The sequence below is a fragment of the Hippopotamus amphibius genome, chromosome 11, assembly GCF_030028045.1.
Source record: "Hippopotamus amphibius kiboko isolate mHipAmp2 chromosome 11, mHipAmp2.hap2, whole genome shotgun sequence".
Lineage (NCBI taxonomy): Eukaryota > Metazoa > Chordata > Mammalia > Artiodactyla > Hippopotamidae > Hippopotamus > Hippopotamus amphibius.
The window spans coordinates 30,747,014-30,770,184 of NC_080196.1; the positions used below are offsets into that span (position 1 = coordinate 30,747,014).

Below are 23,171 nucleotides of genomic sequence, written 5' to 3' on the forward strand. Positions count from 1 at the left end.
GCCCACGCACAGCAACAAAGACCCAAGGCAGCTGAAAAAAAAAAAAGAAAAAAGAAAAGGATGGAATGTTTCTGGTAAGGTGAGTCCCAGTAACCAAGAAAACAAAGCCAACCTCCCACTCTCAGCCTCCAGTTTCCGTCTTTGGGAAAGTGAGGATGAGGAAATGAAGAGAGGAAATAGTACCAAGCCGTGGGGTTGGGGTGCCTCCCAGAAAAGGTCTTTCTGAAGGGATCTCTAATGTCTCCCAGAAACTGGCTCTAATTATTTAGAGGATGAATATTACTTGGAAACTTCTAGAAAGGCTTTTCAAAGTCATTCTTTCCTAAGGAGGCTCTTGCTAGGAAGGCACATATTAAAATGGGAAGAACAAGTAACTGGGACTCTGAAGACAGGGGTCCTGGCCTTGGCCCTGTAGCTGGGCAGGTGTGTAACCTCAGGTGAATCACACTCCCACACCATGTGCTTCAGTTTCTCTCTCTAGAATAAAAGTGAGTGGAGCTTCACCAGCTGAGCTCAAAGCTCCCTTCCAGATCTCGTGGTCAAATAATAATACTCTCTTCCCAAGAAACTCAAAATATTATGTCCTCTCTCTTTCGATGATTCTCTATACCTAGTTTTAAATAAGTAACTAATAAGGAAATTTTAATGACATCGTATGTGGGAAAATATTCCACAGAGAGCCATACAGCTCACTGCTCCACAAAACTTACAAACAGTACATGGCTACAAACTCCAACCTGGCCAGACCTTGACTAACCATTAACCACAATGCTCGCTACTCCTTCAGCCCATCAGTAAGATTCACTGTCAGGTTTCTCAAAGGAGATGCCATTTGGGGTGCGACGGTGCTTCACTGTGCCAGGACCATTCCTAGGTCCTGCCCACTCAGTGCCATTAACCATTTCCCACTCACGGAAACACCCCTACCCACCCCCACATTCTCAAGTGCCTTTAAGGAAGCGGCACTGCCCTGGCTACCAGCAACTGAGAGCCTCACCATCAAAGGATAGAAGAGTTGATCACCCTTACATCATTTGAAGCCCTTTGCATCTCAGGAACTTATAGAAAAAGTGGATGGGAAAATAATTTGCAGCGATAACTAAAATGGGTTTTGGTGACCTGTAGTTGCAATTTCTTCTGATTGGACCATTCTATCACTATCTTCTTCCTACACTTCAGCTCAGATGGGCTGGCTAAGTGATGGGTTCTAGTTTCCATTTGGTCTCCCCACCAGTTCATCCTCCCACCTCCCTTTTCTTACCTGGAGTAATGTCCTACAGGACTCTGTGAGCAAAAGAAACACTAAGCAGTACAGCAAAAGCATCCGAGTCATCGTCTTCTGCACAGCTGCCTTTCTTGCTTCTGTAAAAATGAATGAAAAGGCAAAATGTCTCCAATCTGAAACTTTCAACGTTCTGTGCAGATCCATTCAGCCTGAGACTGCTGTCTGCTCGGGCTCCTCTGCTCCAGAGGTGGGGTCCCCGCGGTCTCTCATTGACTTCACCGGGATGCTACAGGTGTGAGCACCAGCTTGGACCTGGGAGGTGCAGGCAGTCTCTATAATAACCTCCAGCTTCTGCTGTTGCCCTGTATGTGACACCTAGTATGGGAATCCCTCCAAAGAAAGCTGCCTGCTGATGTGTGATACACCACAGCCTGTATTCAGGGAGCCGGAATGATGGTTCATTCTCTGGGCTGAGAAACCTGTGGGTGGCTAGGGTGGAAAGTGAGCTGGAGTTCCCACATGCAAACTCAGCTTAGAAACATCTTTTGAAGGGAAGTAAGGGCCAGGCTTGGCCTATTATCCCTCGTTTCCACCTAACTCTGGAGCTGTATTTCCATAGGTAGGTAGCAACTTCCTCAAAACTGATCTTAGACATGCCCCGGTATTGCTATTTCTGCCAAAATTGATGTCAAAACTAAAATGATTTCTTGGCACCTAGAACAGTGCTGGACACAGGGTGGGGACATAGAATATTCAGTGTGGAAGAGAAAAGGAGAGAAGGAGGCGACGGGGTCAGGGAAGAACTGAGGATTTGCACCGAGGGTCTATGCTCTATAGATATAAATTTTAATAACTTCAATATTTTTCGTCCCTGAGTAAGATGCTCTTTGAAAGTTATTAGTTGTTTCTTTGCTTTACAATGGAAGGAGTCAGAAGCCTTGGATGTCGTCAACAAAGACCAGGAGCTTTTGCAATGGTTGATATTTGCTATTTGGCCATTTTTAGCCAGAACCATGCATAATTCTATAGCAAAAAATGCCATTATTTTAGACTAGATAAAATACATTTTTGTCACGTTTGCTGCATTGAAATACTTGCCTAACTGAAATTCCCCTGAAATCTAATGATTATTTCAAATATTTTGCATTGCTTATTTCAGTCTGTTGTTAACAGTTTTCTGAAGGTCCTATAGTTTTTTTTCCTTTAATTAACAAAAAAGTTTTTAATTGAACTATAGTTGGTTTACAATGTTGTGTTAGTTTCAGATGTACAGCAAAGTGATTCAGTTATACATATATATGTATGTATCTGTACTCTTTTTTCGATTATTTTCCATTACATAGCTTATTACAAGATATTGAATATAGTTCCCTGTGCTACACAGTAAATCCTTGTTGTTTATTTTATATACGGTAGTGTGCATCTGTTAATCTCATACTCCCAATTTATAGCTCCCCTGTTCCCCTTTGGTAACCATAGGGTTTGCTTTCTATGTCTGTGAGTCTGTTTGTAAATAAGTTCCTTTGTACTATTTTTTATATAAGTGATGTCATGTAATATTTGTCTTTCTCTGTCTGACTTACTGCACTTAGTATGATAATCTCTAGGTCCATCCAGGTTGCTGCCAATGGCATTATTTCATTCTTTTTATGGCTAAGTAATATTCCATTATATATGTATATTAAAGGTCTATAGTTCTTTAAGCCAAAGCATTACTTTTTTGCTCATTATTTTTAAACATATTAGCCAACCAGATGGACAAGTAATTTCAAGTAAATTGAAGTCCTGTGTTCATCCTTTATTCCAACCTAAGTCATTCAAATGCATGAAAATTTCAGGATGAAAATCATCATAGGCACTTGTCAGAATCATCACCAGTGCAATTAGGACTTTGGGTACATTCATCAAAATTGGAAAAAATTAAAACTACTGATGAATTTGTTGACAAAATTCTCCAAACCTGAGCATGTCTATGTTTTTCTGAATCACATTAATGTTTATTAAAATTCTCATCATGTTCTTTCTCCTACCTAAAATTAATCAGCTAAATCATTTAACGGATGATATAAGACAACAAACTTTCCTAGAGTTAACATGGCCCAGCCCCGGCGTTCCAATAGATGCTGCAAAAAGGAAGGGAGTAGGAGTTGAATGGTTAGTTAAGGTCAGCCAATCAGGATGAAAACTATTCTGTTTGCTTAATATTTTTAAGACATGTTGAAAAATTTCTCTGCTGTCATTTTGTTTTAAATTTTGAATATAGTTGTTTTTGTTTTTATCACGTTAATAATTTATTAACTTTTGATTATTACTAAAATCATCTTTCTATGTGCGGCAAAATGAGTACTTCGTGTTTTATGTGGTAATGACCTTCGCTATACTTTGCACTATGGTCTTTTTTGATAGTTATACTGCTACCTGGGGCCCAGAATTTTCTGCCCTCTTCCTTACTATCCAGGGCTACCTTGTCATAGCACTGGGGACCACAACTCTGCAATGCTATCTCTCCCCAAGTTTCAGCAACAGTGTGATTAATTTTTAGTGCATTTTTAGCCTTGCTTCAATTCTTTTAACCAAACTGAGCATTTTCTAAAGTTGATGTTTTTGTGTATTTCACTTATAATACATTGCTCTCTGAATACAGTGACATATTTTTTATATTTTAACTTTTTATTTTATATTAGAGTATAGTTGGTTAACAACGTTGTGATAGTTTCAGGTGCACAGCAAAGTGATTCAGTTACACATGTACATGTATCTATTCTTTTTCAAATTCTTTTCCCATTTAGGTTGTTACATAATATTGAGCAGAGTTCCCTGTGCTATACAGTAGGTCCTTGTTGGTTAGCCATTTTAAGTATAGCAGTGTGTACATGTCCATCCCAAACCCCCTAACTATCCCTTCCCTCCACCCCTTACCCCTGGCAACCATAAGTTTGTTCTCTAAGTCTGTGAGTCTGTTTCTGTTTTTTAAGTAAGTTCATGTGTATCATTTTTTTTTTTCGATTCCACATATAAGCAATATCATACATTTGTCTTTCCCTGTCTGACTTACTAAAAGTGATGTATTTTAATCTGGACTTAAGGAAAATCATTTTTCTTCCAGATTTGTTGACAGTTAGCCAAAGTCATGAGCTCTTTCTCTAGTTCTGTGAAAACAGGAAGTTTAGAAGCAGCAAAAGAGTATAGTGGCAAAACAGTAACAGGAATCCAATCTTTGACTACCCACTCCTTGTACCCAGCCTCCTTCCTATTTTTTTTAAAAAGTCAAAGTCTCTAATGGTCCAGACCTCCTTTCCCAGGTCAGCCCCTCACTTTCCTGAAATGCAGGGGTAGCTGAAGTGGAACTCTTTCCTCTCAAGCAGATGTTTAAAAATGGTGGTTTCATGTAGCCCAAGCCAAACAAAATTCATTAGACATTTATTTCAGAAAAGGCTTATCTCTTGAGAACATACAACCTGAAAAAGCAGTCACTTCATGTGACTCTCACCAAAAAAAAACAAAAACAAAAACCCCACAAACTCATGAAGCAATCACCTCTGCAGTGAAATCTCACACAGTAAAACATGCCAAATACAAAGGGTTGGAATATTTTTTACTAAGAAACTGCTTCCCCCTCCCTTATTAAAAAAAAAATCAACAGCAACAACAAAAACAAACTCGGCAAAGTGTGTGAGTACAATAGCTAGATCTGCAGAGATAATGTTTCCAACCATCCAACCTAGAATGTTTTCTCATTCTCTGTTGACTGCTTTCCAAATTGGATCAAGGTGCTTAAGGTGTTAACTTATGTCTTTATTCAACAAACATAAAATGAGCTTCTCCTCTCCAAGCAATGTCTCAACAGAAACTAAACAGTGTCCTAAATAGAAATTAAACAATGGCAGCAAGGATGACTTCTTTCCGTATCCCCTCAGCATCTCGGGAAGTCGTGGCCTAATGGCGCTTCCAAGAAGCACCACTGGGGGTGGGAACCTGGCTGATTTTGCTCCCTGGAGACCTCCTGACCCTCAAAGTCAAAGCTAGACAAAGAGACGTGACAGGAAGTGTCCCCAAGTTCCAGATTCCACAAAGTGATACCCATCTTTGTTACCAATTTAATTTTGAAGTGCCTTTTCCTATCTCTATGTTGAACTCCTCCACCCCAAAGCCATTTGGTTGATTGGCAAAGACAAAACAGGCAAAAAGAAAACATATGAGCAGTACGCCAAGACCTGTTCTGAGTGTGGCCCCGTCGGGACAAAACACGTGCTTAATTTAAACACACTCACATACACAAGTGATAGAGACCAGAGCAACTATATAGGGTGGTTTTGGAGGAAAAAAAAAAATTTGCAACTTCAACCCTGAAATCTTGATTAGGAGAAGAGAAAGTATTGGAATAGCAGTGACCGCAATCACAAGTAAGAGTCAACAAAACCCCAGACAGACTTTGATCAGACACCCAGGAGTGTTTCAAGCACCAGCTTCGTCAGCGGACAATCTGCGGCTTCTCCTTGCATGATTAGGTGTTGTCGTGAATTGCTGAGGCTTCCAGTGAGATCCACAAAACACCATGGAAGTCCCCAGACAGACTGTGGGAAGACACTCCAGATGATCTCAGAGAATTCCATAGCATCTGTCATGTAGACATCCCACCGTTTCACCTCTAGTCACTGACCAATCCTATCCTCCTGCCTGAATGCAGCCATTATGGAAGGCAAGAGGAAGGTAAAACAAATAGATACAATCTATTACTCTTCATCCGGCACTATATCTACATTCACTCTTTTAATGCCATCGGGTAGTTCTGAGTGACTAATGTGACTTTCACAATTTTCCAAAATTAAGGGGCTAAAAGTTGACTCTGGCTAACCTCACAGGTACTAAGTGGCATGGCTGGGATTTGAACCCAGGTCTGTGATCTTTATCAGTATGTCATGTGGCTTTCCTACTATAAGAAAGAGCTTATCTTCGTATGGGGTTAATTCTTTCTGAACATTTCACACATAACTCTCACCTTGAGACCATAAAAAAAATTTTTTTAAGTTCTTTATTGGAATATGTTTGCTTTACAGTCTTGTACCAGTTTTTGAGTTACACCAAAGTGAATCAGCCGTATTTACACTTATATCCCCATATCCCCTCCCTCCCGCAACTCCCTTCCCCCGTCCCTGTTCTGGCTCTCTAAGGCATCACCCATCATCAAGTTGATCTCCCTTTGTTGCGGCAGGCAGAGAAGTTTTCATTTTCCTTTTTTTATTGAAGAGGAAATTGTCCAGATAGGAAGTGGCTTTTGAAAGTTCACACCCCAAGTTACTGGAAGAACCAATAACTCTTTTGAGTCCTGGTCCGGGGCACTTTTAACTACATCACTCTGTCCCTGTTTTCTTTCCTGTCCTCACTGGAGATGTAAAAGGGCTGATCACCATCTCCACCCCCCATAAAATAAACACACACACACACACAGATCTAGGTTTAAATAACCTTTAAAAATGTACAAAGTAGAGTTGCCTTCAGAACTCTTTCGGTCTTCATCCTGAGTCATCTCCATGCTGTACTGCGATGCTCAGGATCTCACTTTTGGCTCCAGTCTAGAATCTCCCTCCTTAGACAGAGTTCCTTACTATGAGGCAAACTTTCCCACATCAAGGACCTCCGTTGTTAGGTCTTAAGCTTTACGAATTCCTCTGCCAAGAAGGCACAATTAATTAATTAGATAGGCTGACTACCAGCCACGTGAAAATGAATACCAATAGTTTGTGATTTAATCACCCCAAGTAAATGTTCGTCCTAACAGGGATTTTCGAGAGGTAACCTCTCCAACGGTAGGAAGTAAAGGCACTGACCCAGGTTAATGGGCCCAATTCTTGGGAGCAAGAATGGCTCTCCACGATCCCAACCACACCCACAGAGCTACCCGGCCATATGTTTACATAAGTCCTCTGTTTTCTCCAGATGCTCACTTTTTTAAACTTTAAATCATTTTCATTGGTTCCCCATTGGCCAGCTTGGCGAACCCTCTTTTGAATTGGATGCTTTCCTCTTTGTGCAGACAGATTTCTAGCAGTGCTGAGTAGTGGATGATTACTCATACCTGAAAGGTAAAGAGTGAACAGAAGGGACATGGGCAGATGGCATCGATGTCAGGCACGTGGTGAAGGTGTACCCCGAGAACCACCTGCCCCGTGAGTCACCACAAAACCAGAGCGGGAGTTTAATCTGACAGAAGCAGCCAAGATAAATGTAAGAGGTTATAACTAGTACAAAGTTTGGAAAGGAAGGTTAAGTAACTAGGGAAACTCAAGTTACTGTGGTACTGCAGCACTTCTGGGACTCTGTCCTATAGAAACAACTTGAAGTACAGGGAAAAAGCATGATATGCAAGTTTGCTCATAGCATTTGGATATATAGTGGCAAAAAAAGACTATGAAAACAGTATAAATGTCAGATAATAATAAAGTGCATAGTAAATTCTGATAAATCTATATAAAGGAATATTATACAAACATTAGAAACATTTATCAAGAGCTTTGATAATATATTAGTACGAGGTAACAGTACTATATATAATATCATAATGTCATGATAGTAATGGGAACATCTGTCAATAAGATGCACGTTTCATGATTTTTTTGTGTGAACTTTAACTCCATCTAATTTGACATTTGGTATTTTCCCATTTATATCATATATATGAAGATAACTCTTCATAACTCATACATATGGAAGAGTCACGGATAATTATTTTCTAATATAAAAAGAAAAGGGAAAATGTCTCCAAATAGGCCTTCAGAAATTAAAAAACAGTATGGAAACAAGGAGCCATCGAACTCCTAAACCTGAAAGAATATGTCTGTCCTGTTCAGTTCTGAGTTTTGGAAAAAAGACACCTTTCCTCTTGCGGTCCCTTACGTTTGACATTCTTTCTTCTACTACATGCATTTTCTCTATATTCACTTTACTTCTTGCTGGAATGTATCTTCTCAAACTTCTTTTTTTTTTTCCAGATCTTTATTGGAGTATAATTGCTTTATACTGTTGTGCCAGTTTCCACTGTACACCAAAGTGAATCAGCTGTATTTATACATATATCCCCATATCCCCTCCTTCTTGAGCCTCCCTCCCACCCTCCCTATCCCACCTCTCTAGGTCATCACCAGTCATTGAGTTGATCTCCCTGTGTCATGCAGCAGCTTCCCACTAGCTATCTATTTTACATTTCTTCTCAAACTTCTTAAATGAAGATCTCTGAGTGGCAAACTCTCTTAATCTTTGAATGTCTGAAAATACTCTTATTTTCCTCTCATTCTGGGTGATGAAATGAGGGAGTAAATAGTATTGATGTTTCTATTCAAAGGACAATTTATTTACAATTTGGTCCTTGGGCAGGAAGAGGTTTTTGTACCAAATAAGTTTCATGATGGCTTTCACAGGATGTGATCCTAGACAGAGGAAGCAACCAAGGAGAACTAAGGCACAGAGGGCTCAGGAGAAAGAGAGAGAGCATCTCAGAGGCACAGCCAGCTTTTCGGAGGGAAGCAAGACCCTCTGGAAGAATCAGTACTTAAGTCTACATTTAGGATGAGTCCACAGAGACTATGATCCTCTATGTACCAGTACACAGCCAGTCATCAAGCTAAGTGGGCACGGATGGAACAGTTTTTTGCACTGTAACTGAATTTAATTAGCACTGATGATGGAAAATTTGCCCCTACAAGGCAAACTCGTTGACTTGCAGTTTAAGCTAGGTCTCTTTTGATAAATTCATCACTTGCTCCTTCTTCTCCTCTTCTTTCCTCCCCGGGGATGATATCCTGGCATCAGGAGAGAGGCATGCAAGGATGTGACACCGGCCACGCCAGAGATGCACAACCACTACTGGTCTTTGGGCCTCTGTGCTCAGTCCCGCATTGCCCACACTGAGACATCTGGGTCCCACTCTCCTCTCTGGTAGCCAGGTCCACACAGATCACACTGACTCTTTTCTAAAGGGCCAAAGACTGATCAGATCACTCCCCATCTCTGCAACTTCCCAGGGGCATGGGAACCTGCCCCTTCTTCTCCATGTGTTTGTCCTCCTCTCTCTTCCTGCTCTGATTCCTTCAGGAATCACAGAGTCTTCCTCTCTCCTAAATTCCAGTCCTTACTCCAGGAAGCCCAGCTCTCTTCTTGGAACCAGCTGGAACACGTCATCATTCAGCCGTTTTCATCAGCTTCACGCATCGCCTCTTTCACCTCACCAATACCATCCCCTAGGAGCACAGACTTCCTGGTCACCAGGGACCCAATGCCCAGAGATAGGACAAGACCTTCTGTGGGTGACTCAGGGTACAAGGAAGGCTGCAGTCGGAGGTCCACAGCATGGGGCACCATCACAAAAGGTGACCATCCCCAAGCTGGCACAGCAATGATGGTGCCACTCTCTTCCAGCTACAAGACAATTTGTGACTGCGTGAGACTCTCAGAATTCTTGCCAGGTCCTTGGCAAGAAGCAGCCCCTTCATATCTATAAATACAGCTGATGCACTTTGTTGTACAGCAGAAACTGGCACAACAGTGTAAAGCTATTATACTCCAATAAAGAGCTTAAAAAAAAAATCAGAAGACCTGATCGTGAGCTCAGTAGCAATTGACTAGATGTGTGACTTTGGGCAAGTTGTTTATACTGTCTGTATCACAATTACACTGTCTATATTTATTAAAAAGTGGTAATATAGGAATGTGGCATTTTGGGGTAGGCATTGAATGGAATAAGTATATGTAAATGACTAGTAATCTCTGCAAATTTGTACAAACATAAGGCCCTTTTATTACTGATATCAACCTAAGAATAGGACTTGATGCTGGTTTCCATTAAACTTTATCTTCCTGGTTTGGGCTCACCAACACTGCTCTTAGAGAACTTTCTTTAAAACGTTACTTAATCCAGTTTAGTAATTTAATAAATATTTACAAAGCCAAAAAAAAAAGAGAGAGAGAGAGAGAAAAAAGAAAAAGAAGCAGCCTCTTCAAAGACAAGACTGAGATAGAATTTCCTACATGACAATTGTGAGGGGAGGTATGACAGAGCCAACTTGCTGATTTAGAGAATTTCTTTATGAAAATGTGAAATTTTAAAGACCAGATGTATGTGATGGTGGAAAACATACCTGCTGCAATCAGTATATCATGCCTAGACATGACTGGCATGAATGGTATTTATTCCTCTACGTGATTTAATACATAGCAACTTGTAAGAGCTGCTGCTTTGATATGGACAGAGTTTTGGGTTTTGTTATCAAACATATTTAACTTGTATTTTGCTATACAAAACTTTCAAACTAACAAAGAATAATTCTCCATCATTCCACTCTTTGAAAACAATGACATAATTTGAAAAATAGCTAAAATAGGACATAAAGGCTTTGGCTTATCCACAGTCAGATATTGTCAAGTGCAGCAGTTCAGGACTCAATTTGCATTTCTACTGGAGGAATACACTGAACACCTATTATTACTATTATTACTACTACTACTATTATTAATCATTTTGCCTCGCTGACCCCCCACCTCACCCACGCTTTTCTGGAAACTGCCTACGTCTTCTGGGTTTACTGTGCACACAGCAATGTTGAACGATGGGCCTGGCCAGAGCTGACTGGGTTAGGGAAAGGCAGCTGACCACAGGCAGCTGGGGCTGGCCAGTCCTCACCCCAGGAATTTTCAGGAAAGAAACGGGATTCACTCCGTTCTAGAGAAGCTGGAAAAGACGGCAGCCCATACCAGTAATTTCCAGCTTTACACATTAGGATTCCCAGCGGACCTTTTACTGATATTTTAATTGCGAACATCTGAACCCTACTCCAGAGCCACTGAATCAGAATTTCTAGCAGTAAGGCTCAGACACTAATATTTTCCTCAAAACGTTTTATGTTGAATAATTTCATTACCACTGAGAAGTTGAAAGAATAGTGCAGTGAACACCTACACACCTTTCACCTAGGTTGCACTAATTATTAACATTGAGGGATGAGTGGTTTTTTGTTTTTTTTTTTAACTCCCCTGGTGATATTAGTATAACGGAATTGAGAACAGCCCAACTACAGAAAGAAAAATAGCGCAAAAAGTAGATACACCAAGAAAGACAAAGATTATAAAGAGCGTCCTGGTGACACTCAGGATTCTGTATTGCATGCCTTCAGTTCTATGAGATACCCCCGTATCATCATCGTAAAATCACCTTCAGGGCTTAAAGTAGCGTGACTTAGGATTTTGCTTATGGCAATCAAGAGATTCAGGAGTATATGCAGAGGTGATAAAATTCTATAGCCTCATCCCTAAGTAATAATAAAAAAACAAAGAAACAGAGGGTTTACTGGATTGAGAGATCAAGATCACATTAAGAAGAATACATTTTTTAAAAACCCGAAGACATGTGTTCCCAAGATAGTGAGATTAAAGATAATTAGACCATATGATAAACAATGGTTTTGTGGAAGTAGCCATCGTGTTCTAAAGCAGACTGTTTTGCCACTGGTGAATTAAGTCAAATCTTGTACAAGGCAGGCGCCATACCAAGGGGTGACAGGTAGGGGATGGAAGGGAGTGGGGGAGGAGGAGGGGAGTGGGGGAGGAGGAGGGGAGTGGGAGAGGAGGAGGGGAGTGGGGGAGGAGGAGGGGAGCGATTTGCCCCAGCAGCGAGAAGTCTTTTATCACTGATGTGGTTTAGAATGACCAGAACCTGCTGACAATAAAAGGTAGACTGCCTGTAAGTTAGTTCCAGGTTTTTTGGGGGTGTGTTTTTCATTTGTTTGTTTGATTTTAGTTCCAGTTTTTTAGAACATATTTAGAAATATGATTGCCTGTAGACACTATACCCGTTATTGGTTATTGCCTGGACTCAGGCAAACCACTTCCACCCACAACGCCTGTGCCTCTGCTCCTATGTCCAATTCTAGAAAGACCAGGCAGTCACCAGGCTTAGAGCTGTCCCCTGATCACATCATATTTGAATAAGAGTCTTGGTTTCTGTTTACAACATTTCATTTATTTTGCAAAAGGACAGTGATACCATAACTCTATATCATGCAAATACTGCTGGAAAGGGCTTTGGGTCTGCGTGATCTTAGGATACAATCCCTAAAGACAGCAAAATTGTTTTTGCTGTCTTTTAAGTTTTGCAGCTTTTAAGGCAAAGCATTTGCCCAGAAATGTATCTGAAATCATTTCTGCAAGCTACAAGTAAGCTGATTTTTCCAAACTCTAAGAATATGAATGAGCTTTGTAGGAGAAAATTTCATAAACCCAAATAAATGTGAGGTCCATTCCAGCCTCACTCTTTAATCTGCAAGTTCACTTTAGAGGGGAAAAACTCATTTTATCAAAATGTGAAGGAAAACAATTTCTAAGCAGAACTAGACTTTCAAAGTTCAACAAATGCTAACAAAGAATCCTTCAGGAAAAGGCAGGAATCAAGTTAAGCATCAATTCCAACAATATTTTAAGGAAGGACATGAAAGGCAATAGACATGGAGACATTTAGGTGCCCTCCCTGCCACCCGCTGCCCCTGTGCAAAGAACAACACAGTGCAGACTAGCTTATGGGCCAAGAGAAATCTTCCCAAAGCTTACATCCCTCCTGAGAAAGTCTGATCTGAGGAAAATAACGTCCAGGATCAAGAATTCTAATGCCACAGGTGAGTCGTCAGAAGTGCAGGATTTGTGTGTGTGTGAAGGTGTAAAAATATTCCTCTGTATTCAAGGAGATTTTAAAGCAGGTGATGATTTGATAATAAGTGAAAACTATAGAGAAAACATTACAGCATGTGATGGGGGAAATAATGATTTTAAAAAAGCGAATTACCTTCTGTATTTGTAATAAATCGCTTCCAGGTCATCAGAAAAAGAAAATAATTCCTTTAAAGAGTCCAGTTTCCTGGACTCTGATATTTGCATGGGATCAGAGAAGCAGAGAGTAATCAGTAAAAACAAAAATATTTTCGTACCGGACTAGTGCTCTTACTGAGTTATGTCAAATGTCCCCAGGTTACCAAATGCCTTTCTAATACTTATTCCCTGTGCATGTTATTAATGAAAGCCCAAATTACAAAGCCTCGAAAGGGTAGAATCACAATCGGCTGCTCATCTCTGAAATTCTCCAAAGGAAGTCCTTGGAGGGAGAAAGGCATGGGACTACTCACCCTGGCTAGCCAACGACAAAGTCACTGGCAAATGTGCCCCACTCCGTGGCAGCTGGAGATGCAGGTATCAGTGGCTTTGCTCTGCCATATCTTGCAACAAATCAGAAGTCTGGGCTCCTGTATCTCTGAGCAGTCAATCTAGCCCTGAATGGCAGCTCCCCAGGCTGAGGCTGTCAGGCCAGCCCTGCCCTGGCACAGGCAGCCAGCCCCAGAGGCAGGGACCCTGCATCCTGACAGGCAAGTCCTGCTTGGGAGTAGCCCTTGCAGTGGGAGGGGCAGAGTGCCGGAGCGTGGCTGAGTCACACACTGGGTGACACACGCAGACTCTCACAAAAAGCCAAGGCTTCCCTTTTTGGCAAGGGACCCAGGAGTACAGAGGTGGCACAAGGTCTGTGGTACTTGGTCACAGCTATTAACATCCTCACGCATCTGCCTAAGCCTGAAAATGGGATATGGAAAACTCAAGTGTCTGTGCTTGGAGCTCTGTCTTTGGCTGGCTTTCTGGCAAATAGGATTATGGTAGCATGGTGGCATCCAGACATTGTTTCTGGATGTCCCTAGTTCAGGCATAAGGTGGCATTGCCATTCTTAACCTCCTTGTGGTTGGATGGGGTCATACAAGTAGTTCTGCCATGGTGACCAGCAGTTCAAAACAGTAGCCACTCCATCCTGCATTCCTGAGTAATAAGCAAGAGCCCTGCTGACCTGTGACGGGCATGAGCGAAAGTGACTCTTGATTGTCTCTAGTTGCTGAAATCTAGGGACTATTTGTTACTTCAGCATAACCTAGCCTCTACTGACGGACACAAGGACCAAGGCTCTTGGAAGACAACATGCATAGTGATGTATCTTTCTAACTTTGAAATACTCACAAATCGTTTCCAATATTTTTTTTAGCATTCATGGACTTTCTAGCTCTCCCAAGCCCATCTTTCAAAAACCACACTCACATTTATCTAAGGTGTGGTATTTTTCAAAACCCACATTAAGGAGTTCTTGTAACACAGTGAGAGGCACTCCTCATTTTCAATCGTTGAGCACCCTCATCCTCATTTTGCTTCCTGGGTTGCTCTGGATCTTCTAGGGTGGAGGTCCCCAACCTCGGTACTGGTCCATGGCCAGTTAGGAAGCAGGCCGCACAGCAGGAGGTGAGCGGCGGGTGAATGAGGGAGGCTTCATCTGCTGCTCCCATTGCTCCGTGTTGCTTGCATTACTGCCTGTACCGTCTCCCCTCAGCTTGTCAGTGGAAAAAATGTCTTCCACGAAACCAGTCTGTGGTGCCAAAAAGGTTGGGGACCTCTGTTCTAGGGAACAACCAGAGATTTGAGAATATCTTTTGGGGTTGAAATCCACTCAAGTCCATCCATCAGATGTGAAAATTCAATATTTTTGTTGTGTATATACCATATACCCAATGTCCTATATGTTTGTGGATATACTGATTTATGTAAGTATCACTCCTGACCTCTCAGAGCTCACTGTCTAGTTGAGAAGAAAAGAAACATGAACATGGGAAATGTACAAGGCCTTCTTGGCTAAGAGCTAAACCAGTAAGTCCAAAACCAGTAAGTCCAAAGCAGGGAAGGGTTGATGGAGGCTGGCCCTGGGGCCAATTAATGGAGCCTGCAGGGCTGGGCCAGGCCTGGAAGGAACGTCCAATTTATACTGATAGGCAAAGTTTTGCCAACAGGAAAGACTGAGGTTTGTCTATAGTTCATTTGTTCATTAAACTTTTCTTAAGCATCTACTAGAGACCTGGAATATGGAGGTGTTCTTTGAGATCATCCAAGCCCAGCTTCACACTGCACAAAGGAGATATACCAGCTCATTTATTTTTAACAGGGACTCTCACCTTTTGGAAAGGCAAGTACTGGCCTGAATTAAGTAAAGCAGACCTCCCGAGCATGGCTCCAATCTCGTCATCAGTCGCTCCCTGACTCACAACTTACACACTGGTAATGCCTTGCTGAAGCGTTTCATGGTGTTGTTTCAAGTGTCCAAAGCTCCAAACCACCTTTCTCTTTCTTGAGGAAGTCTCCTCCACAGCCTGAAGTGAAACTGAGTAACCACCTTTTGCATACAATTGCCTTATCACTACTTTTGTAATTTTAGGATCAGACTCTTCTCGTCTGAAGTCATCTTCACCAGGGTTGTGACCTAACCTGTCTTGTTCATCTTGCTCTCACTTACAAATTGAGCCACATTCTTTTTCCTTCCCATTGGCCTCTCCTGCAGCCTGAAAGGCCTCTGCCCAGCTCCACCCAGAGCTTCACCTAGTGACTCATTCTTGTCCTCAAGTGTCTCCTCTGTTGTCAGACCATCCGTGACCAACTGGCCCAGGTCCTGCCTCTGCATCACTTGGGTACATGGTGCACAAGACTAGCACTACCTCACCTTTTTGGTTTCAGTTCAAATGCCATCTCCTTAAAGAAGCATCCCCTTATTTTGTAATCATTATTTACCCACCCAAGGTCATTCCGTCTTCTTTCTTGCCAAAAAATCTAGATTTGATGACTCATCATTATTTTGAACCAACTGTGGCAATACAGATCCTCTTTGCTGGCTACTCTAGGCAGATGACCATTTGTGTTCAATGAGTCTTAGAGGAAGTCTATTGGGGGAAAAGAGAGCTTCTAGAAAGGATTTTTCCTGATAATATAAGGGAGCCACACTAGGAAAAAAATAGTTATTTTGCCCCTATTCACCTACCCCTTTCTCCCTTCTGGCTTTGGAAACTGTAGGAGAATGTAATGTCTGCAGCTATGGCAGCTGTTTTGCAACCATGAGGCAAGAAGTCTGAGGAAAAATGTCAGTATGTCTCAACATATGGGGGAATAGAAGGATGGAAAAAGCCTTGGTCCTTAATGATACCACTAAATTACTGAACCCACTCTGGGATCAATAACTTTCTCTGGACTTTTTAGATAAATAATTAATGCTCCTAGGACTGATGTGACCATTAGGTTTTCCATTCTTGTAGCCAAAGTAGCTAAAATGATATTCTGATAGTTGCACCCCAGTCATTCTCTATAGTATTCCATGTATTTTCTTCATACATATCACTAGTGCAAATGATAATGCTAATTGGTGTATTTTGGTTAGTTGTCTTTCTCCACAAGAAGGTAAAGACCATGGAGGCAGGAACCTGGTGAATTTTATCACTGTTGTATTTCCAGCACCTAGAACTGTGCCTGGTGCTTGGTAGGAGCTCAATAAATACGTGTTACACAAGTGATTGGATGAGTGAACACCTCTGGTGACAACTCTTTGTTAACTGTCTCCTACAGAAGATTATAAGCTCCTTTAGATCAGAGACCTAGATTTTTATTTTATTTATTTTTATTTCCCCCCCCCAGACTGATTTGGGACGCAGGCAGCAGTAAGCGGCAGCTTGCAGCAAGCAGCAGCGCGCAGTACCTGGAAGCAAGATCTTAATTCTTCGTTACCAGACTGGGAGTTCTAACCACTGGACCACAGGGGCCAGTGGCTAGGGCCTGGGTCCCTAGCGCTTGCCTGCCATGTCAAGAATGAATTCAGGCGAGGAGGCAGAAGGTAAAGAGAAGCGTAAAAACGCTTATTGGAAAAGCAAAGTACACGCGGAAAGACACACGGGGGAGCTCAGGAAGAGAGTCCCCAGAGTCATGCCTTTGGGGCGTTTAAATTCTGTATAAAGGGGTGGTCTTCTGGGTCTTTGTCTTCTGCTTGACCAATCATATTGTTTTGACCCCAGGGTTCATTTGCCTCTGGACCCTCCCCTGGGTGCGCACGCACCCCTCAATTAAGATGGATCCTATCACAAAGGCCTCTGGGAGGGAGATAGCAAGACTTATTATGGTCTGGCATCCCCTGCCTTTTTGATCCCATGAAGGCTTTTGTGCAAGCATAGTGTCCCCCTTGTCCCAAAGATGGGGAGTATATGACCTCTTGATCTCTTAACAGGGTTTAGCCCCTCTCTGTCCCTGCCGTACGTGTCCAAACGTCCAGCTATTTACTCCATTTCTGTTGCTGTTTCTTATTTCGAGGTGCAGATCTCAAAACGTAGACAGGAGTCTGGTCATAAATATGTAATGCGAAGTCCAGTTGTCTCTTGCCTTAGGAAATGTAAACAGGGGGCTGGTAATGAATGCCCGGCCTAGAGCTCATCTTCTTTCCTGTCTCATGAGATGTAAACGGGAGGCCAGCTGTAAACACCTAGCCTGGAGGCCATCTATCTCCTACCTCAAAACTAACAGACTGCTTGAATACAGTAGGTAATTAATAAATATTTGATGAATGGAGACTTATTCTGGACCCTTTCTTTGATAACCATACCTCCGTGAAGGACACAGCTCCTGAGTGGTCCCCAACCTTTTTGGTACCAGGGACTGTTTTCGTGGAAGACAATTTTTCCAAGGACAGGGGGTGGGGGGGCGGTATCGGGATGATTCAAGCACATTACATTTATTGTGCACTTTATTTCTATTATTACCACATCAGCTCCCCCTCAGATCATCAGACATCAGATCCTGGGAGTTGGGGACCCCTGAAATATTGGACATCCTGGTGAAGGGATTCTGAGCTGTCATCTCATGACAGTTAAGCTTACAAGAGAATTTTGTGAGAATCTTAACCTGACAAACAATCTTAGAGATCAGCCTTGTAGACTAAACTCGTGAAACACTTCCAGCAACGAAGAGCTGATCTCCTCAGAAGGCAGTGCTCACAATCACATCGTAATTATATTATTCTTCGAGTGGACTCAAATAAGTCTCTTTGTGACTGACAACTATTGTCTTGTCTTTGAAATCCTGAAAGAAAGGCCTTCTCTGCATCTGCACACAAGCAGCTGAACCTGGCAGGAATAAAATTACCATATTTCACTGCCTCTAAGATGCCATTGATTAAAAGACACCCATTGCTTTATGGACCACTGAGAAATAAAAATGCAGGTAATTAAGCTCTGAATCAATGCTAGGAAACCATGCAACAGTACCAGAGTCTATCTCAATTTCAGAGATGTGTCTTAGTATTGATAAAATAGAAAATCTATTTATATTTATGGACTTCCCTAGGAGCGCAGTGGTTGAGACTCCACCTGCCAATGCAGGGGACATGGGTTAGAGCCCTGGTCCAGGAAGATCCCACATGCTGTGGAGCAACTAAGCCCCTGTGCCACAAGTACTGAGTCTGCACTCTAGAGCCCGTAAGCCACAACTATTGAGCCCACGTGCCACAACTACTAAAGCCCGCACACCTAGAGCCCGTGCTCTGCAACAGGAGAAGCCACTGCACTGCGAAGCCCGCGCCCTGCAACGAAGAGCAGCCCCCACTTGCTGCAACTGGAGAAAGCCCATGTGCAATGATGAAGACCCAACACAGCCAATAAATAAATAAACAAATAAATTTATTTTAAAAATGTATATTTATCACTTTACAATAATGAATGCAGAATCCCACAGCCCCTCCATGGGTTGGTCAGTTTTGCTGTGACTCACTGGCAGGCTCGATCTGCCATGATCCTGGATGACTGATGATATACGTTCACTCTCTTCCAACCACTGATGTAACGTCCCCCCCAGTCCTCACACTATCAACCTCATCTTATGTTTTACAAAGAAAAGAGAAACCGTGAGATGAGAACTCCACCCACTTCTCACCTCCAAATCCACAAACCCACCTTCAGGCACCCCCACCTTCTCTTCCTTCCCTCCTGCCATGTTAGAGGCAGCATCTGTCTCCCTGTCAGCACTCGTCTCTTCCCAGGAGCTCTGTCCTCGTCTCCTCAGGTCTTCTCCAGGGTGACATGCATTAGATTTCCTATTTCCTGCCTCTACAATGGATCATCCCAGGAACCTTCATGTATACTCAAGTCTCTTCTTCCCTAAAAAACCGAAAAACTGGATGCCCCTCCTCCTACTCTCTCTACCCCACGACTTCCTTCTTCGCCAACCTTCTCCTGAGAACTGTCCACATGGGCTGTGTCTTCTTCCTAACCTTCAGTTCTCTCTCAGTCCTGTTTCCTCCTTCACACCGCTGCAGCCATCTGCACAAAAGTCACCAGCATTTGTTCTCCATCTTAGTGAACCTACGTGCTGACTCTCTGTTCTCTTTTGCCTGCTCTCTTGGCAGCCCTCAACTCAGTCAACCACCTCTTCCTTTACAGAAACATCATTCTTGTGTTTGCTTTTTTTTAAAGCTGATCCTTTCTTTCTTCTTCTTTTTTAAAATTTATTTTATTGAAGTGTAGTTGATTTACAACCTTGTGTTAGTTTCTGGTGTACAGCAAAGTGATTCAGTTATATATATTCTTTTTCATATTCTTTTCCACTGTGTTTTATCACAGGATATTGCATACAGTTCCCTGTGCTCTACAGTATGACCTTGTTATTTATCCATTCTATACAGTTTGCATCTGCTAATCCCAAACTCCCCATCCATCCCTCTCCCACCCCACTTCCCTCTTGGCCACGACAGGTCTTTTCCCTATGTCTGTGCGTCAGTTTTTAGAAACACCATTCTTTTTTTTTAAGTTTTTTATTGGCATATAGTTGATTTACAATGTTGTGGACACCATTCTTTTTAAAAATTACTTTTATTTGTTAAATTGTGGTTAAAAAAAATAACATAAAATTTACCATGGTAACCATTTTAAAATTTTGCTAGTGTTAAGTATATTCACATTTTTTGGGCAATAGTTCTCTAGAATCTTTTCATCTTGCAAAACTGAAACTCTATACCCATTGAAGGATAACACCTTATTATTCACCTGCTGTTGGTAACCACTGTCTATTTTGTGTTTCTACGAGTCTGACGTCTTTAGATACCTCGAGTACTTGAAATCATGCAGTATTTGTCTTTCTGTGACTGGCTTATTTCACTTAGCATAATGTCCTCATAGTTCACCCATGTTGTAGCTGAATAATATTCTACTATGTGTGTATATTACCACATCTATCTATTCATCTGTCAATGGACAGTGGGTTGTGTGTCCTCACCTTCTGATTTCCTCTCTGGTTTCTTCTTTTTATATATATATTTATTTACTTAGGCTGGGCCGGGTCTTAGAGGTGGCACGTGGAATCTTCATTGCCACACTTGCACTCTTTAGTGGGATCGGGCATGCATGTGGGATCTGGTTCCCCAGTCAGTGATCGAACCCGGGGCCCCTGCCTTGAGAGTGTGGAATCTTAGCCACTGGACCACTAGTGGCTAAGGGACCACCAGGGAAGACCCTCTGGTCTCTTCTCTACTGACTTCTGAGTGTGGAGTTTCCCAAGCCGGCCCCTCATCTCTCTGCTTCGCTTCCTCTGCTCCCTCCCTTCCTCTATCTCCTTCCCTAGAGGAGCCCACCCATTTCCACAGCTTAGAGCTCCAGCCACGTTTCCCTTCTAAGCTCCACAGTCACAGGTCGGCAAGTCCTATGACTTCTTCCTCAAAACAGATCTCAACTCTGTCCACTTCTTTCTACCTCCATCTGGTCTAGGTCATCTTCTCTTGCCTGCAGAAATACAAACACATTCTTAAAGTCTCCCGGATTTCACCCTTGCTCCCTTCCAATCTGTTTCGCAGAAATCTGCTCAAATGTATGTTCATTCATATCATTTCCCAGTTTCAAACCTATTTTCATTGCATTAAGAATGAGGGCTGTGTACCTCTAGGGGTCTACGAGGGCCAGCTCAGCTGGGACCTCCTGCCTCTCCAGCCTCACCTTGGGTCTCTCCTCCCTCTGTCCACTCTGATCCAGGTGTAAGGGCATCCTTTCAACTCCGGAAACAAGCCAACCTCTTTTCCACATCTGGGCCATTGTGTATCCTGTTTCTTCTGTCTAGAATTACTCTTTCATGCTTCCTTCACCCCAATCCCTTGTCCCACTGCCTTCTTCAACATACATACATACACACACACACACACACACACACACACACACACCCCACAGTCCCTGTGAGACTGGCTATTTCTCTTCCCCAGCAGACCAAGTAGACTAAGATGGGGAAAGAGAGACACCTGGGAGAAAACCTTAAGGAGGCCCTCCATCTCAGGGTCGTGAAAGGGTTGAACCTACACTTACATGAACCTGAGAGGGAGGGTCTCCCTAAAATTTTGTGTCCTAAGCCCCTCTCCTGTTTCACCTTCATCCAGCCTTGCCCCCTCTGAGGTCTTAGCTCCAGTATACATTTCAGGGAGGCCTTCTTTGACTATTCTCTCTAAATAAGTCCCTTCATCCTTCTACCTCCCAACCCTATAACCTGTAATTATTGCACCTTGTTTGTATCTCTTGGTTCATTTTTTTCCCCAACTTATAATTGTCTACATATTTATCTATTTGGAGGTTGTCTGTTTATTTGGAGGTTGTTCTTCTTCCACCAGGAAAACAAGCACTGTGCACATCCAGTAAGTGTTTGGTTTTGAATGCATTTAATAGCCATTGTTACTTCAACCATCCTTGACAGTACATGGCTTCAAATTCACATTGGTCCCTGGTCAACTTCTTCCGCTTTCTGGGGATGGGGACAGAGGAAAGAAGGAAGGAGGGTAAGAGTTGCCCAGGACTGATATGAGAAATAAAGCTTCTGAGCTTTATGAATTTTCAAGGGTGGAAAGAATCCAAGGATTACTAGATCCAAAATTATTGGAAGGATCCAAAGAAATCTTGACAATTAACTCAATACTCAAAATGTACAGGCAATTTGGTATGACATAGTGGCCTCATTTCTGACAAGTTACAATAAAACTGTTGTTTCACAGCTTAGAGCAACTTTTCACTTTTGACAACTACCCAAAAGACCACCAGAAAACTCCGTTGGTCAAGCAACACTAAGTCTATTACACCCATTCTATGTAGTAAGAAGACACCACCTTGATAGCCTTCACAGGTCTGAAAATAAGGAAGTCAGGGGAGGATATTTATAGGGTCATTAGGTCTTAAAGAAATTGGGGACCTGGTTGGGACTGGGCAGAGTTTGTAGCCTAATTGCTTGGCTAGGTGGACAAGACTAAGGTCTTCAGCAAGTCTTTTTTTTTTTTTTTTTTTTTTGACATACAATAAACTGCATATATTTTGTGTACAATTTGATATTTTTTCTTATTAGTAATATACGTATATGGCAAACCCAATCTCCCAATTCATTCCCCCCCAACACCTCTCCCCCCCACTTTCCCCACTTGGTGTCCATATATTTGTTTTCTACATCTGTGTCTCTATTTCCGCCTTGCAAACTGGTTGATTTGTACCATTTTTCTATATTCCACGTATATGTGTTAATATACAATATTTGTTTTTCTCTTTTTGACTCACTTCACTCTGTATGACAGTCTCTAGGTCATCCATGTCTCTACAAATGTCCCAATTTTGTTCCTTTTCACAGCTGAGTAATATTCCATTGTATATATGTACCACATCTTCTTTATCCATTCATCTGTTGATGGACATTTAGGTTGCTTCCATCTCCTGGCTATTGTAAATAGTGCTGCAGTGGATATTGGAGTGCATGTGTCTTTTTAATTTATGGTGTTCTCTGGGTATATGCCCAGCAGTGGGATTGCTGGGTCATATGGTAGTTCTATTTTTAGTTTTGCAAGGAACCTCTGTACTGTTCTCCATAGTGGCTGTATCAATTTACATTCCTACCAGCAGTGCAAGAGCGTTCTCTTTTCTCCACACCCTCTCCAGCATTTACTGTTTGTAGGTTTTCTGATGCTGCCCATTCTAACCGGTGTGAGGTGATACCTCATTGTAGTTTTGATTTGCATGTCTCTAATAATTAGTGATGTTGAGCAGCTTTTCATGTGCCTCTTGGCCATGCATA

At 42.2% G+C, this 23,171-nt stretch overlaps 1 protein-coding gene across 1 annotated transcript in view; it reads right to left on the reverse strand.

The window, feature by feature from the left end:
- LOC130831813 (adhesion G-protein coupled receptor F2-like) overlaps positions 1-13,471 on the reverse strand; it is a 35,357-nt gene extending 21,886 nt beyond the window's left edge. The window contains 2 exon segments of the mRNA XM_057700219.1: positions 1,262-1,362; positions 13,387-13,471. Of these exon segments, the coding sequence (XP_057556202.1) occupies positions 1,262-1,333 (72 nt within the window). The 5' untranslated portion in view covers positions 1,334-1,362; positions 13,387-13,471.
- Positions 13,472-23,171: the final 9,700 nt, after the last annotated feature.